The sequence below is a fragment of the Macrobrachium rosenbergii genome, chromosome 2 (genome assembly GCF_040412425.1).
Source record: "Macrobrachium rosenbergii isolate ZJJX-2024 chromosome 2, ASM4041242v1, whole genome shotgun sequence".
NCBI classification, from domain to species: domain Eukaryota; kingdom Metazoa; phylum Arthropoda; class Malacostraca; order Decapoda; family Palaemonidae; genus Macrobrachium; species Macrobrachium rosenbergii.
This window is the reverse complement of record NC_089742.1, coordinates 26345848-26361592: the sequence shown is the minus strand read 5'-3', so window position 1 is coordinate 26361592 and position 15745 is coordinate 26345848. Positions and strand designations below refer to the sequence as shown.

Below are 15745 nucleotides of genomic sequence, written 5' to 3'. Positions count from 1 at the left end.
GAACGGGTTAGATGTTTGTATGGTAATTACTTTCTTGTTGAAACCACAGGATTTTGAATTCAAATATTTTTGTCATTTGCAGGCTATATTTGCTATTTCTTGTGCGTATTGGCAAATCCTACGCACATATACGTAAATGAGTAATAAATAATGATAGTTATGAGCGTATATTTTTAAAGAAACAGTATTTTTTATATATTATTTCTAACACTAAACTTATTTCTAATATGTTGAAAGTATTACTGTTTGCTAGAGCCATTTGTTACACATTGATAGTATTATGCCTGTTAGGTTTATTTCTGAGACAGTAATATTATTACTGTTTGACAGGTTTATTTCCGTTACGTAGGTAGAATGTTTTTCGTTATTTTTAGATATAACAGAAATAATCCCGAGAAATAGTAAATGATTTCATTTCCTGAATTTTCTTTTAATGTTTCTTATAATTTATCTTAAGAGAAATTCAGGCAATTCCAGTGCTTTGAATAAAATCATAACGATCAGGAATTAAAAGATAAAAATGTACACACAAGGGCGCATTCTTTTTCGAAAGTGCACGCAATGCGGTCTTTTTCATATTATTTCTTTTTCTATATATAAATCACACGCGATGTGAAGAAAAGCTTTCAGAAGCGAATGAAAGCTCTTAAGAAGAGAGAATTATCTCAGAAAAGTTTCACTCCTCTGAGAAGCGTGACTGAACGTTCAGAAACGATGTCCATATTTGCTCAGTTCTTTTTGGGGGGAAGTTATTTCGCTTTCTATTTGAATTTTAGCGCAAACTGGCTTTGCAGGTATGTTGATTTGGAGAGTTATTTTAGAACCGCCTTGTCATATAACTTGATCATATATTTATTCTTCCTGGCTATATGTCTGCTTTTTTTTGTTAAGATAACGATTCGATTCGAATTCTTCATTAACTTGAACAAGCCGGGACTCTCTCTCTCTCTCTCTCTCTCTCTCTCTCTCTCTCTCTCTCTCAGTCATAATGATTTAGAGATTTACTCTGGAAAAGTCTTGTCAAATAGCTAGTTAATATATTTTCATTTTATATGTCTGCCCCCCTGTCTGTATGTCAGTCTGTCTTTTTGTTGTATTACGACGAGGCAGAGTTTTCTACTTTCCTCTCTCTCTCTCTCTCTCTCTCTCTCTCTCTCTCCACTAGCCACTTTTAGTTTATTATATTCCCTTTCTACGACCTAGTCACCTTTATTTGCATTGTAATATAATTCACGTGAAATGACTAACCAATGCAGGAAGCTCTCTCTCTCTCTCTCTCTCTCTCTGTGTGTGTGTGTGTGTGTGTGTGTGTGTGTGTGCGTGTGTGTACATGTTACTTACTATTTATATTTATTTTTACTATTTATGTTTATTTTTTTTTACTCCATAGGTCCTTTTCACATTTCTATGCTTTTAAAATGTCAGATATTTCAAGTGGATCTGCCACACTACTTAGCAAGGTGCTCTATATAAATCGCTTTCTCTACGTGCACGCACGTGCAGGCATCATATCGTTCTCTCTCTCTCTCTCTCTCTCTCTCTCTCTCTCTCTCTCTCTCTCTCTCTCTCTCTCACTGAATAATGTTGAAAGACCTATTTTTATCTTCGTTCAAAAGGAAGCTAAGAAAAAATTTACTTGCAGTAATCCTCTTAATCGTCCTTTCAAACTCATTAGAAATATAATTACTCCGTGGAGAATTAGTGTAGACGAAGAGGAGGGGGTGTGGGGAGGAGGGAGATGAAATTATGACGTAGCTCGTCCTCTGAAGGAAGTGGTCTTGTAACCTGTCATTACAAAAAAAAAAATTTTCCATGGGTCGTAATGAGAGCTCAGGTCTTGAACTCTCTCTCTCTCTCTCTCTCTCTCTCTCTCTCTCTCTCTCTCTCTCTCTCTCAGTGCCTTCCGTTAACTCCATCGACAGTGCGGAAGATGTTATGTACAGGTTTATGTTTATTGCATTTTCTTTTATAAAACTTGCATGTATGACTTCTTGATTCATGTGAACATATTTCTTATTACATCAGAACGCTAATTTTGACCATGTTTCCATGATCATATCTCGTTTTGCTGTTGCAAAAAAGGGGGTCACTTTCATCTTTCTATCACATGCAATGCTTGCAGAAAATGCACTGGATTCTTATAGGTGAACAGAATCCAGAAGACTCGAGGTTCAGAAAAAGAGGCTAGTACCTAAACGTGATTTCTCTAATACTATATGTCTATCTAGGCACAATTCGGCAATTTAGCTCACCAATGAAATCCGATGTAAAGTTCAGGAAACCTCTTCGAACAGAATTTCAGGAATTCCTTCGACATTTCTTGAAGTAACCCTGGTAATATTATCAAGACCTGTCAACAATTACCCTGTACGCCTGTGAGCAACCACTAACTATAATACCGTTATCATCGAATTGCTCTCTGCCCTAGAGATACGGAAAACGACGGAATCCAATTTTATTCAAGGAGATGACGTAATGAGCAAAGGCGCCCCAGACATCTTCCAGGAATAGCATTCCTCGCCAGGAAAGTCTCAGGGGCATCAATTTGGTTCCCAGGGTTGCGTGAGAAACTTACAAATGCACAGACTCCTTTGTTCCTGAATAAAAGGCGGGAGGTCTAAGTGCTTTAAAAGTCCCGACCTTCTTGTAGGATGTTAAAGAGTCTTTGAATGTCAGATTCCCAGAGTTCTGTGCGTGTGTGTGTGCGGGTGTGTGAATTCCTGAGTCTGAGTCCACTGAAGCGTCCCAGGCAATAAAAAAAAATATTTTGAATAAATGATGTCGATGACTCTTGGTTTTCGGAGAGGACCTAACAACATCTCGTCTTTGTTTCGTCATCTTTTGTTTGCTTGCATGCTTTTGTTTCCTTTGTTTGCTTGTTTCTGGGAATCAGCCTCATTCTCATCTACCTTGAATCAGCTCGAAAGACGGCAGTTACAACAAGTGTTCCCCTGACCAGTGGATGATATCATTCCATGACCACGAGTCCGTGTTATAAGTAAGGCATCGTGACCTTTCCATGAATTTCCAAATCTTAACAGATCTTTGACCAAGGCTGGAAATTTCTAAAGGGATTCATGAGCTCATGAAAACGCCGAGGAAAAGTTTCGAAGATGAATAGACGTGCTGATGACTTGATCTTTTTTTTTTTTTTTTCCTGAAAGCACGGATGATCACTGGGTGGCATTTTCCCGACATGTAACTGAGTGCCGGGACCTTTCCCTGAAAAAAGCGGGACGCCATATCTTAAAAACTAATCATAGAATTTTCTTGAAAATAATCTCGCTATGTTTCCCACACTCAAATGAACTCAGGTGTTACAAATCTAACCCAACCTAACCTAACCTAACCTAACCTAGGGGCATGGCAAAAAAAACTGGGGCTGGTGCAATACTAGCATACTTCTCAGGAATTTGCCACCGGGTGCAGAATGGAGGTCAAGAAAATGAAGAAGGCTGGGAGGCAGTCACGATATCTTAGCTTAAAGAAAATACTGGTCGTAATTACAAAATAACTGTAAATTTCCATAAAGCCGTCGGCCGTAAGAAGGCACGTTCTTACTTCCTTCGTTTTGTTCCTCCAAATGCCTCTAGAAAATCCCGCTAATTGTCCTTAGTATTTGGTCAACGTTTACCAAAAGAATCTCTTAGTCATAGGGTATTTGAAATGTCATGACCCTTGGCAAACTGACCCTCAAGTATTACACAAAGAGGCTTAAAGGGCACCAAAGTTCAGGCTCACAAAAAGCAGGGCGGTGCCATGAGCAGGGTACAGGGTTGTCATGAGTCAAAGCACGTGTTCTAGTGAATACGCTGTTATCAGGAACATATAACGCTTTGTAGGCTTAAACTAATATTACGTATGGTTTTATCACAGGCTATTGAGGAGAATTATGAGACACAGCATGTTATCAGGTGCATATAACCTTCCGCAAGCTTAAACTAATATTATCTATGCTATAATTACAGGCCATAGAGAATCCTCTTGCATCTTGACACCCCCAAAATGAATGATTACCACACAATCTCAGAACTGATAAGGGACATTCTCAATATATTCTGGTCACCCCAAAACGGATATTCTCAACGCATTCCCAGTCCAGCTCAGGTAACGGAGAACGAAATGTTACCACTACAAAAGCGAAAGTGATTCATGCGTCCAACGGGTTTAGTTCCACAGAAAAAGTGAACCTTGATAGGAAATACCTAATTATGAGTCGGGGAGCTTCCTGATATCTACAGTATATAAGAATTGAAGAAACTGATAGAATAAAAAACTGGATACTTACGGCCGTGAGTTATGGCCGCCAATATGGCGGCAGCTGCCAAGAGGACCTTCATCTGGAAGAGGAAAGCAAAGGATGAGTGAAAATCGTGTATATTTTATTAAATAAACTCAACTAAGTTTATTCAACTAAGATTGTTTTATTGAATAGAAAAAGGTTTATCTTCGTCAAAGACAGTAATTCGTGAAAATCATGTATATTTTATTAAAATAAACTCAACTAAGTTTATTCAACTAAGGTTATTTTATTAAATAGAAAAGTGTTAATCTTCGTCAAAGAAAGGAGAGTGAGAATCGTGTATATTTCATTAAAAATAAACTCAACTAAGTTTGTTCAACTAAGGTTATTCTATTGTATAGAAAAAAGTTAATCTTCGTCATGTATATTTTATCATAGAAACACAACTAAGTTGATTTTATTGAATAGAAAAAGGTAAATATACTTATTGAACAGAAAAAGGTAAAACTTCATCTAAGAAAAGAAATACATGTAAATCAAATATATTATATTAACTAAATTCAGCTTAGTTGATCTTATTGAATAGAAAAAGGCTAATCTCAATTATTTTTGAACTGTGTTTAGATATAGAGGTATGGAAAGCCGAGTACAATATTACCCCTATTACCACAAAATAATTGACACGTCTTTATCAAACCATTAACGAAAGATCAAATCAAAACATACACTGAATATTCCACTTTATAACGAGGAAAATGCAACGCCAGTTGAAGGAACGTTAAGTCAATCCTTCGGGTGAGACAGTTTCTATATACGAGTCAAAATCAAAACACGCATTGAATATTCCACTTCATAACGAGGAAAATGCAACGCCAGCTGAAGGAACGTTAAGTCAATCCTTCGGGTGAGTCAGTTTCTATATACGAGTCAAAATCAAAACACGCATTGAATAGTCTACGTTATAACGAGGAAATTGCGACGCCAGTTGAAGGAACTTTAAGTCAATCCTTCGCGTGAGTCAGTTTCGATATACGAGTCAAAATTAAAACACACATTGAACAGTCTACTTTATAACGAGGAAATTGCAACGCCAGTTGAAGGAACGGTAAGTCAATCCTTCGGTCAAGTCTACCAAATTTCGATACTGGAGTCATGGGCAGGGAACGTACGACGGTACATCCGGACCGGTACCGAATATGTCAGGTGACGTCATGACTGCTCATGCGCGTTCGAAATCGAACAGGCCGTGGGTGTATGTCAAGGTGGATGGGAATAGACAAGAAAAAGAAGAGGAACGAAAAAGAGAGAGAGAGAGAGAGAGAGAGAGAGAGAGAGAGAGAGATAATCCGGTGAAAGACTCGTTTTGTAGGCTCAGTCTCTCGTTCCTATATTTTTTATGCGCTGCGTCGCCGGTTACTCTTTTGCGTGTGTGCGTGCGTGTGTGCGTGTATGTGCGTGTGTATGTATGTGCATGCGTGTGTATGTCAGTGCGTGTTCATGTGCGTTCGTGTGAGACTTATGATTTATAGTTTTCTTGCGACTTAGCAATGCTTTCGGTAAAGCAAAGACTGTTGAGAGGGAAAAATTGTCTAACTTCCTAAATTTTATTATTATTATTATTATTATTATTATTATTATTATTATTATTATTATTATTATTATTATTATTAAACAAAAATTGTTTATTATTATTATTGTTGTTGTTGTTGTTGTTGTTGTATCATTAAACATAAATATTGCTTATTATTATTGTTGTTGTTGTTGTTGTTGTTGTTGTTGAATAAAATGGCTGCATTGTGCCATTTTATACAATAAAAAATTATATTAATAATAATAATAAAACAATTTTTATGTTTAACGATAATAAAAACATATAAAACTAACAAAAATATTATTATTATTATTATTATTATTATTATTATTATTATTATTATTATTATTAATCCATCTCGATGGTATAATCATGTAGAATTATTATTAGCAAAATTAAAAAATTCTAGTTTAACTTTCTTGGAACTAAGGTGGACAACTTGATATTTTATTCAATATCCCCAGGATTCACTGTCGATGACCTTTGTCGCTGTGACGTAACATAAGTCAATATTAAATCAATCAAATATTGAAATCCAGACTTCACGTGTATATTTATAACTTGTAACCTTGCATCTCGTTACAAGATAGCGAGTGCGCAGTAAAAATTTAAGATATTAATTTTACGAATTATTTATTCAATCAAATGCCTTTCCGAATCACACTTATGAATAAAACTCATGCACAAGTATCCTTCAACTTAAAAAGGATTCAATCCTTTAATCCTGCACCCACTCCCGTGCCATCTTCACTGGCATTCCTTCGGGAGAGAGGGAAAGGATTTAGGGGGAAGTGGGGTGGCCGCCACTAGGATATAGGATCTAATGCGCCGTGGAACCTGGCTAGAAGGGATGGGTCGAATGCGGAGGTCCTGTCAGGTAAGGAAATAGGATCCCGTTATGTCCCTTGGGACTTGGGGGAGGAGTCCTGCCAACTTCCAGCCGGCTGGGTTGCTTGTCTGTTCAAGGACACGGCATATGTGTGAGGGTGTTCCGTCAGCGGGTCTCTCTCTCTCTCTCTCTCTCTCTCTCTCTCTCTCTCTCTCTCTCTCTCTCTCTCTCTCTCTCTCTCTTAAGGCATACACACACATCCATACATATATGTTTGTATGTATGTATACATACATATACATTTGTTTGTATGAAAACATACATACATATATGTATATATATGCATACATACACAAAGTATGAGAAATCCATGAAATAATTGAGGAAAGATATGAAGTAATTAATTACCATGGCACGAGTATTCATTTCCAGTAGCACACTGGAAAAAATGAAAAAACAAAAAAATTGCAATCGACCAAAAGTTTCAATCTATCCATTAACGCAAGAATCGCAATTACCGTCGGTAAACATTTCATGTCCCTTCCTAAAACAAAACTCAAGAAACATTGACCTACTATTCTAATCACTTTGCAGAAATTCACCGATTACAACGAATCAGTTTTTTGGGGTTCCTTTCCGACCGGTGGTTAGACACGGTCATTTGCAAGGATTGTCATTCAGTCACGACCTCCAACGCGCATGCGCTAATTAAATCCACAACCAGCTTTCTTGCGAACAGATTCAACACGTATTGATGACTAGTTTCATGACATTTTGTTTCTGCTATTAAACCTGTTATAAAGGACTTCGTAACTTGAATATATTTCAGGTTTTAAGAAGGAAGTGAGACGTTGTTCAAATGTCAACTCGTGGATCAAGCTCTCGCAAGAATGTTGGTAAAACTACATCTCAAAGATTTCGTAATTTTTCTATATAATTTCTCTATCATTTTTATTTATTCTATGGAGTGTCTATCTACAAAACTCCTCTGTTATATGAATGCGTTTCCCTTCGTTGATTGTCACCAAATTTTTTTAAGATGAATATTCTAACAAGTAAATAACAGGGCAGAATTCTCGATAGAATTCACTCAGAGTCTGATACTAATTATCTTTATGATATATATTTATTGGTTTAGAAATCGCCCCGGTACTCTGGGCAACCCAATTACCGACGAGGTGGTGATACGTATGGCCAGTAAATGAAATAAAAACAAGTCTGGAAGAAGCTGATATGAAAACAAAAAGATACGAATCAGCCAAGTCCAACAGGAGGTAATGAGGTATATCACCAAGGTCTCTCAGGCAGTCAGCCCCCAGAACAAATCGATTGTAAGTTCTGTGAAACGGGTCTTTTGTCTTTCATTTCTTTAAATTATCTACTGAATTTGTTGAATTTCTTGTTTGTAAAACGCTGATAAGTAGCTTTTTTTTAATCAAAGTTGATAAGTTCTCGTAGACAACAAGAAGAGGGAACTTCACATAGAGGAATGTTTTATGCAACATGACATTAAATCTACCTTTTAACCTTGCATGCACCTTCACAGTTCAGAGAATAACATGTTACTAGGTATAAGGTCAACTTAGCACATTTAATAATCCCTTCATCATCCTCGGCAACCTTAAATTGATTGTCACCTTCAGAGGACAAAAGTTCACCTAACTCGATTTTCCAGGAGAATATCTTCCCAGAAAGGCGACGAGGTGTGGCTGGCCAAAACAAAATCCGCTGCTCATTACGAGAATCTCAGCTTGAGATCATAAGGAGAAAGCACAGAGATCAGGTGGAGATAACATTAATCTCGTATGAAGGTATGCGTGGTATTAAATGGAACTAGAACTAAGGTCGCCAAGAGATAAAGTTCAGATCATTTAGGGAGGAATGTGAAGGCTGTTTTCCCGTTTCCGTCATAGCAACTGGAATGTGATACTGTGCGGCAGTATTTATGTCTGTCATACACTAGTCTGTCGTTATTCTTAAGATAAAATATCTTTGTAGAATACTCACAAAATATTAAACAATACAGCTTCAAAAAAATTTATTTTTCCTTTTCAGAGAATCAAGGACGTTCGTATCATTGTTGTGTATTGAGATAGATGGAAGAATTTTGTGGGGGCGGGGGACCTGGTTGGATACACAACACGCATGTCCCTCATGACCAAATGAAAATACTTTCATGCAAACATAAACAGGCGCATGTTGACTCGTATGTGCATAAACATTTGCATATTTCTCAAATGTCATCATACGAGTACATATACGGTTATGTGAATATATATATATATATATATATATATATATATGAATATATATATATATATATATATATATATATAATATGTATATACACACAAACACACATATATACATGTATATATATATATATATATATATATATATATATATATATATATATATATATATATATATATATATGAAAAAATCTCAGATTTTAGAATTTGACGTAAAATGTATATAAATTACACTATTTTACGGGTTCTGTTATCTGGTACGAAGTATATTTTAAAAATACCTCATACAAGACATTTCAGATAAATAAACTTATTCAAATGTTTCCTAAGCAATTATCATTCCTGGGAGGTGCTTTGGCAAGAAAATCAACCTATGCCCTTTTTTTTATAGAGTTACAGGATAGTTCTCTCTCTCTCTCTCTCTCTCTCTCTCTCTCTCTCTAACGGCAGAACGTGAATCTGACTGGTAATTCCAAGACGTCTATCCAGAGAAGTAAATTCTCTTCTTCGTTATAACGAACAGCCTGAAACGACTTCAATTTGTCTTTATGATCTCGCAGCTTCGAGATTTGAGATTTACGGTCATGCTGTAAAAGCTGTTAAGAGATTTTTTTCACGTGGACTTTTACTTTAATAACGGGACCCGCTTTAAATTACAGCAACCGAGCATAAGAAAAAGCGAGACATTTTGGACGCTTGAGCCAGGTTCCGTACGGTGGGGTGTCGAGGGCGGGGAGGGGGGGTTTGTTGCTGCTTGCGAGATACACTGTCGGTATGGCCAATGGTTGTTTGCAGCATCCCTTCGGCCCGTACCTACACCCGTTTTTTTTGGCCTTTTACTTTGCCTTCATTTCCGCTTCCTTCAGTCTTGCCGTAGAACCGTTCTAATCGCATTTTTTACTTTTTTTTTAATGCTAACTGTTCTTTAAATGTCTTGAAATACAGCTCTTTCAATTGCGTCCATTTCTGCCCTTATTCAATTCAAGCTGATGTCTTCTTGTCATTCACTCAAACAGAACCGGATTAAGAACACGTGCAGCAGAAAAGGTTAAGTTATGGGAAGGCCAGGAAATTCAATGAAAACATTCTCAGGAAATGAATTTCTTGAAGGAACCAGACGCGCAAGAGAAATCTGACTCAGGTCATTTGTGAAATAACGGAGAACCACGAGCCGAGAAATCCAATATTCGTCAGTAAAAATTCGAGGTAAATCGTGCATTTCATATGAAAAAAAAAAAACTGATGAAATTAGGTCAGAGAACATCGCAATTATAAAAAGTATTCCACGGTAGATTAACTCTCTCCCGGAACCTCTGTTCAGTTTTAGTGTTCTGTAAAAGAAAACTGTTGTGCCGACTCTGCTGTCCGTCCGCACTTTTTCTGTCCGCCCTCAGATCATAAATCTGATTGATACAGAGGGCCGCAAATTGCTGGGCTGATCATGCACCTCCCAGCATCACATACCAAATTGCAAACCCTCTAGCCTCAGTAGTTTTAATTTTATTTAAGGTTGAAGTTAGCCATAACCGCACTTCTAGCAACGATATAGTATAGGCCACCACCAAGCAGTGGTTAAAGTTTCATGGGCCGTGGCTCATACATCATTCTACCGAGACCACCGAAAGCTAGATTTATTTTCGGTAGCCTTGATTATACGCTGTAGCGGCCGTACAGAAAACTCGGTTGCACCGAAGAAACTTCGGCGCATTTTTTACTTGTTTCTCCCTTTTTTTTACTTATTCAGGAACCTTACCAAACGTCACTTTCCTCTCACAAGACACGCAGAGGTCATCAATTCATCATGAAGTGGATATTTCCGTAACGTTGGTCATCCGTGTAGAGTAGAGTAGGCAACACTAGACGAATGGCAAGCGCCTGCATAGTAAGATCACTTTTTGTAACGCGTTGAAATTCCCTCCTTACCAAGGACGACTTTCTCGTTCCGTCGAAAATAGGAAAAGCGGAGTATATGGTTCTCCCTCTTTTTCTCGCAGAAAACGCATGAAGTTAGTAATGTAGTGTAATGTCAGTCATTCACGTACACGTAATAATATATATAACAGATTAAAATAAAGGCGATATTTATATTTCTTTCTGAAATATATCATTTAAACGTGAGTCGTTTAAATCTAATTCGAGTAGAGTGAACGCGAAAAAAATTATTATTATTATATTATTATTATTATTATTATTATTATTATTATTATTATTATTATTATTATTATTATTAAAGATAAAACCATATTCATATAAAACAAGCCTACAAGGCCAGTGACTTGAAATTCAAGCTTCCGAAGAAGACTGTGATCATTCGAAAGAAGCCACAGAAGCTAATAGGAAATACAGAAAGAAGAGATCAGCTATTGGGAAAAAAAGATAAATGAATAAATTTAATAAACAAATAGATAAATATATAAATAAATTATCAAAATACATTGTGAATTGTTTTAGGGTAGTAATGCACTTCATCTTCACTTAAACTTTTGAGGTTCTGATTCAAGACACAGAGAATTAAGACTTTGACTCCGAGTTGACCAAAAATAGGCTACTTATAAAATACAAGTAAAAAATGCGCCGAAGTAACTTCGGCGCAACCGAGTTTTCTGCACAGCGTGTAATCAAGACCACCGAAAATAGATCTATCTTCGGGTGGTCTCGGTATAATGATGTATGAGCCGCGCACCATGAAACTTTAACCACAGCCCGGTGGTTGCCCGTCCTATATCGTTGCCAGACGAACGATTATGGCTAACTTAAACCTTAAATAAAATAAAAACTACATAGGCTAAATGGCTGCAATTTGGTATGTTTGATGACTGGAGGGTGGATGATCAACATACCAAATTGCAGCCCTCTAGCCTCAGTACATTTTAAGATCGGAGGGCAGACAGAAAAAGTGCGGTCAGGCAGACAAACAGCGATCTCAACAGTTATCTTTTACAGAAAACTAACAAGCACTCAAGTCGAAACTGTCAGGAGAGTGTGGAAACTTAGGGGTTGCTCTGTCATTCCCTTTGAGAAAATTAGATGATATTTTGAGAGGGGTGGACCAAGCACTCCTTAGTTTGTGGGGACTGTTTCAAGGTGAAGAACAATTTAATGCTTTGCACTCGAACTGGCGACCAAGAGAGGCATTTTAAATACTTGTGTTCTATGATGTTGCTTATGATATTGGCATTGTTGTCATATAAATACGCGTTCCTTACCGTACATTTAATTTTACGGTCGGAATAGATTTCCAGATGATAATCTCACACACACACACACACACACACATGTATATATATATATATATATATATATATATATATATATATATATATATATATATATATATATATATATATATATATATATATATATATACATACATACATGTGTGTATATATGTATATATAAACGTATATACATATACACAGGTATATATATATATATATATGTGCGTGTGTGTGTGTGTCTTGCGTGTCGTTGGACATTCAGAATTGTGTGCATGTAAATATATACATACGTATGCATGTATGAGAGAGAGAGAGAGAGAGAGAGAGAATGAGAGAGAGAGTGCATGTCTGCATGCTTGATTGTCACAACGAGAAAGTAAGGCAGATTTATCAAATAACAAAATACCATTACATAAAATGACAATCGCTACATAAAATCACAATCACTCACTTCGTCGTCTTAAATTGGAAATCATTCTAAAAAAAGAAAAAACATTCTTTCACACTTCCGGCTCACATAAAACGACAACAGCTGGAATAAACATACGATTCCATAATCAACGGAATACGAGAATAGGAATTTGATCCAACATATGATAAAACCCTTTCCTCCAAGAAGTTACTTTAGACAGCGGACATTCCCCCGTCGGCCAATCGCTTCTACCTACCTACCTACCTACCTACCTTCCCCTTCGGCGACCGTAATAACCACCACCCCACCCCCTTCCCCGTCTAAAACCCCCCTTCCCCCAGTCTCCCCCGACCCTGGACCGGGACCGTCCCTCGTCCTCTCTAACTTTCACTGGAAAGAAATCCTCCGTCCATCTGTTTGTTCTTCTTTTTCTTTCTCTTTTTCCCTCGCGCAAATATTCACCACTGACCTATTTTTCTCTTGCGTTATTTGACGGTGTATTTGGTTACTCGACTGACTTTTCATGAACTGAGAAAAGAAAAACCGTTCGAGATTACTGTATTTTAATATAATTCCGCATTAAAGGCTGGCCAAACATTGCTTTCGTTATTTTCAAGCGAGGCGATTTCGAAACTTGCATAAAAAATGAGTTGTACAAGACATAATCTAAACTCATTTGAGGTATTCTGTTATACGTACTGATATCGAAATAAACCTTCGTATAACATATTTCGTAAGTGCTTAATCTCCTCTTCCACATTCGCCATATGTTGCAAAAGAAAGTCAGACTCAGAACGGCTTTCTTATCATAAAAAATACACCCCATATTTCTGAAGCTCTCCTGCTTGTGTAAAGTTATAGAATCACTGACGTCCCTTATAATCATCATTATTGCAAAAAAACAGTCTGGTCCGGAATAACTCGCTCTAATCCTTGAGATCCAGTAATCGTAATTCTGAAAGCTTGCCAGATCAGTTACTAACTCCAGCTTCTTGATCCTTGTGAAATCCTATTATTCTGTGAATTATGCTTTTCGTGATACCGTCCATGATATCCTTGTATTAAGGGAAGGATTTTTAGAGAGCTGAAGAAATTATACCTTGCAATGAACGCTCGAACTTCGATCAACTATAATGTAAAGAAAGGATCGTGAAAATAATTAAATAACGTTAATTTGGCTTTCGTATTATTGAGCTAACAGAGAAGCCACACAGTGACTTTATCTTGCTTGCAAGTCCTTTATGCTGACACTGCGGTTACGTGAAAATGGACAGCGTGAATTGCAAAACAATGGTTGAACAAAAAATTAAAAAAGATGATCAACGCTCGATATCAAAGGTGAATTATGCATCAGAGCAAGTTCTAAACGAATCCTTTCATTCCCGTCCGAGTATCCTGACGAGGACAGAGCGCCTCCGAGCAGGACATAAATCCGAAAACGAAAGGGAACCGTAGCAGCAACACTTTTACTCACCGGTGAACTTGGCTCCAGATTAAGCACACGTTTAAACACCACAAGGTCCAAGAACCGACTGGCGCTCTCTGGCGGACCTTCGCGGGGCCGAGTCTCTCGGAGGCAGCCCAGCTCTCACCGACATCAGCGCCTCAACCTGCGGGACCCCCGGGGATATGCATTCTTCGGCAAAGGGTTTAGTTGGGGTGGCTGGAGTTCATTCATGGGAGGTGTCCCCTACTCCTCCTCCTCCTCCTCCTCCTCCTCCTCCTCCTAGCGATGAGCCAGGAGCCAGTGACTGGCGGGGCAGCAGGGCTTGGCTCGACAAGGGACACCTTGAAATAGGGGCGGGTTAGATCTGTACTTCCTGTCTGTCCTTGACGGCAAGAACTTCTGCTTGTTTCGTAATATTCTTGATTTTCTTACCCCATTCCCTTACCTCTGTCAGTCTGTCTGTCTATCCGTCTGTCTGTCTCCACCTGGTTTTGGCGTATGTATGTATGTATGTATGTATGTATGTATGTATGTATGTATATATATATATATATATATATATATATATATATATATATGTATACATATACATATATATATTTATATATATATACCAAAGCCAGTGGAGACAGACCTATATGTATATATACTATATATATATATATATATATATATATATATATATATATATATATATATATATATATATATATATATATATACATACACACATACATACACATATATATATATATATATATATATATATATATATATATAATACATATATACATATATATATGTGTATATATATATATATATAATTTATATATATGTATATATGTATAAATATATATATATATATATATATATATATAGATATATATATATATATATTATCAATGGTATTTTATCCTGCGTTAATTTCCCTTATAGTTTAGATTGCTATGTTTATTTCTCTCTCTCTCTCTCTCTCTCTCTCTCTCTCTCTCTCTCTCTCTCTCTCTCTCTCTCTCTCTCTCTCTCTCTCTTCCTTATTTCCTTTACAGTGAACTCTGACCAATACTGACATTTTTCCTAACCGGTATTAACAAATCTGTACAATTTCCACCTCATATCAACCATTCCCATTCACTTCCGTCATCTCGTTTTTCCTCCTATTCCTCCATTTCTCTCTTTTTTTTTTTTTTTTTTTTTTTTCCTCGGTTCCTTTCCCTGTTGTCTTAACCAACAACCTTGAGATCACGGCCTCAGGTACAAGCAGTGGTTGCTACAGCCATCTGTTGCTAACCCACTGTGAGGGATAAAAAAAATTCAGTTTTGTAGGTTAATTACGATTTGCTTTTTGTATTCGAGCTCTTAATTATTCTTAATTTTTTCTCATATATCCCAGGCTCGACTCCTGGTCCGGGACGTGGTACGAGCTGTGTTAAAAACCTATTGAGTCTTTGTTGGCCTAAGCAGGAAATAAGTACCTGCTAGTTAGTGGGCTGTGGTAGTTGCAATATGTCAGACATGGAGATAGCGCAACTACAAATGAAAATGGAAATTTATATAAATATGTTTATATTAACTTTCATCTACCTTATATGGTTTGCACGAAAATGCAACGAGATTATTTAAAGTATTGTAGATTCACCTATAAAATCAATTTGAATTAGAAACCACTTAAAAATTATTTGACAATAATCAATAATACACATCTTGGTCTATTAACCATTAGAAATCTGTATTTCCAGCGTGAAGCATCGAA

General features: G+C 36.9%; 1 protein-coding gene across 4 annotated transcripts in view; it reads right to left on the bottom strand.

The window, feature by feature from the left end:
* Positions 1-14160, bottom strand: part of LOC136844147 (uncharacterized) — an 85992-nt gene extending 71832 nt beyond the window's left edge. For all 4 annotated transcript variants that reach the window (XM_067113161.1, XM_067113173.1, XM_067113177.1 and 1 more), the window contains exons 1-2: positions 14020-14160; positions 4289-4340 (exon numbers count right to left, since the gene is read on the bottom strand). In XM_067113161.1, the coding sequence (XP_066969262.1) occupies positions 4289-4340 (52 nt within the window). In that variant the 5' untranslated portion in view covers positions 14020-14160. The remainder of the gene's footprint in view (positions 1-4288; positions 4341-14019) is intronic.
* Positions 14161-15745: the final 1585 nt, after the last annotated feature.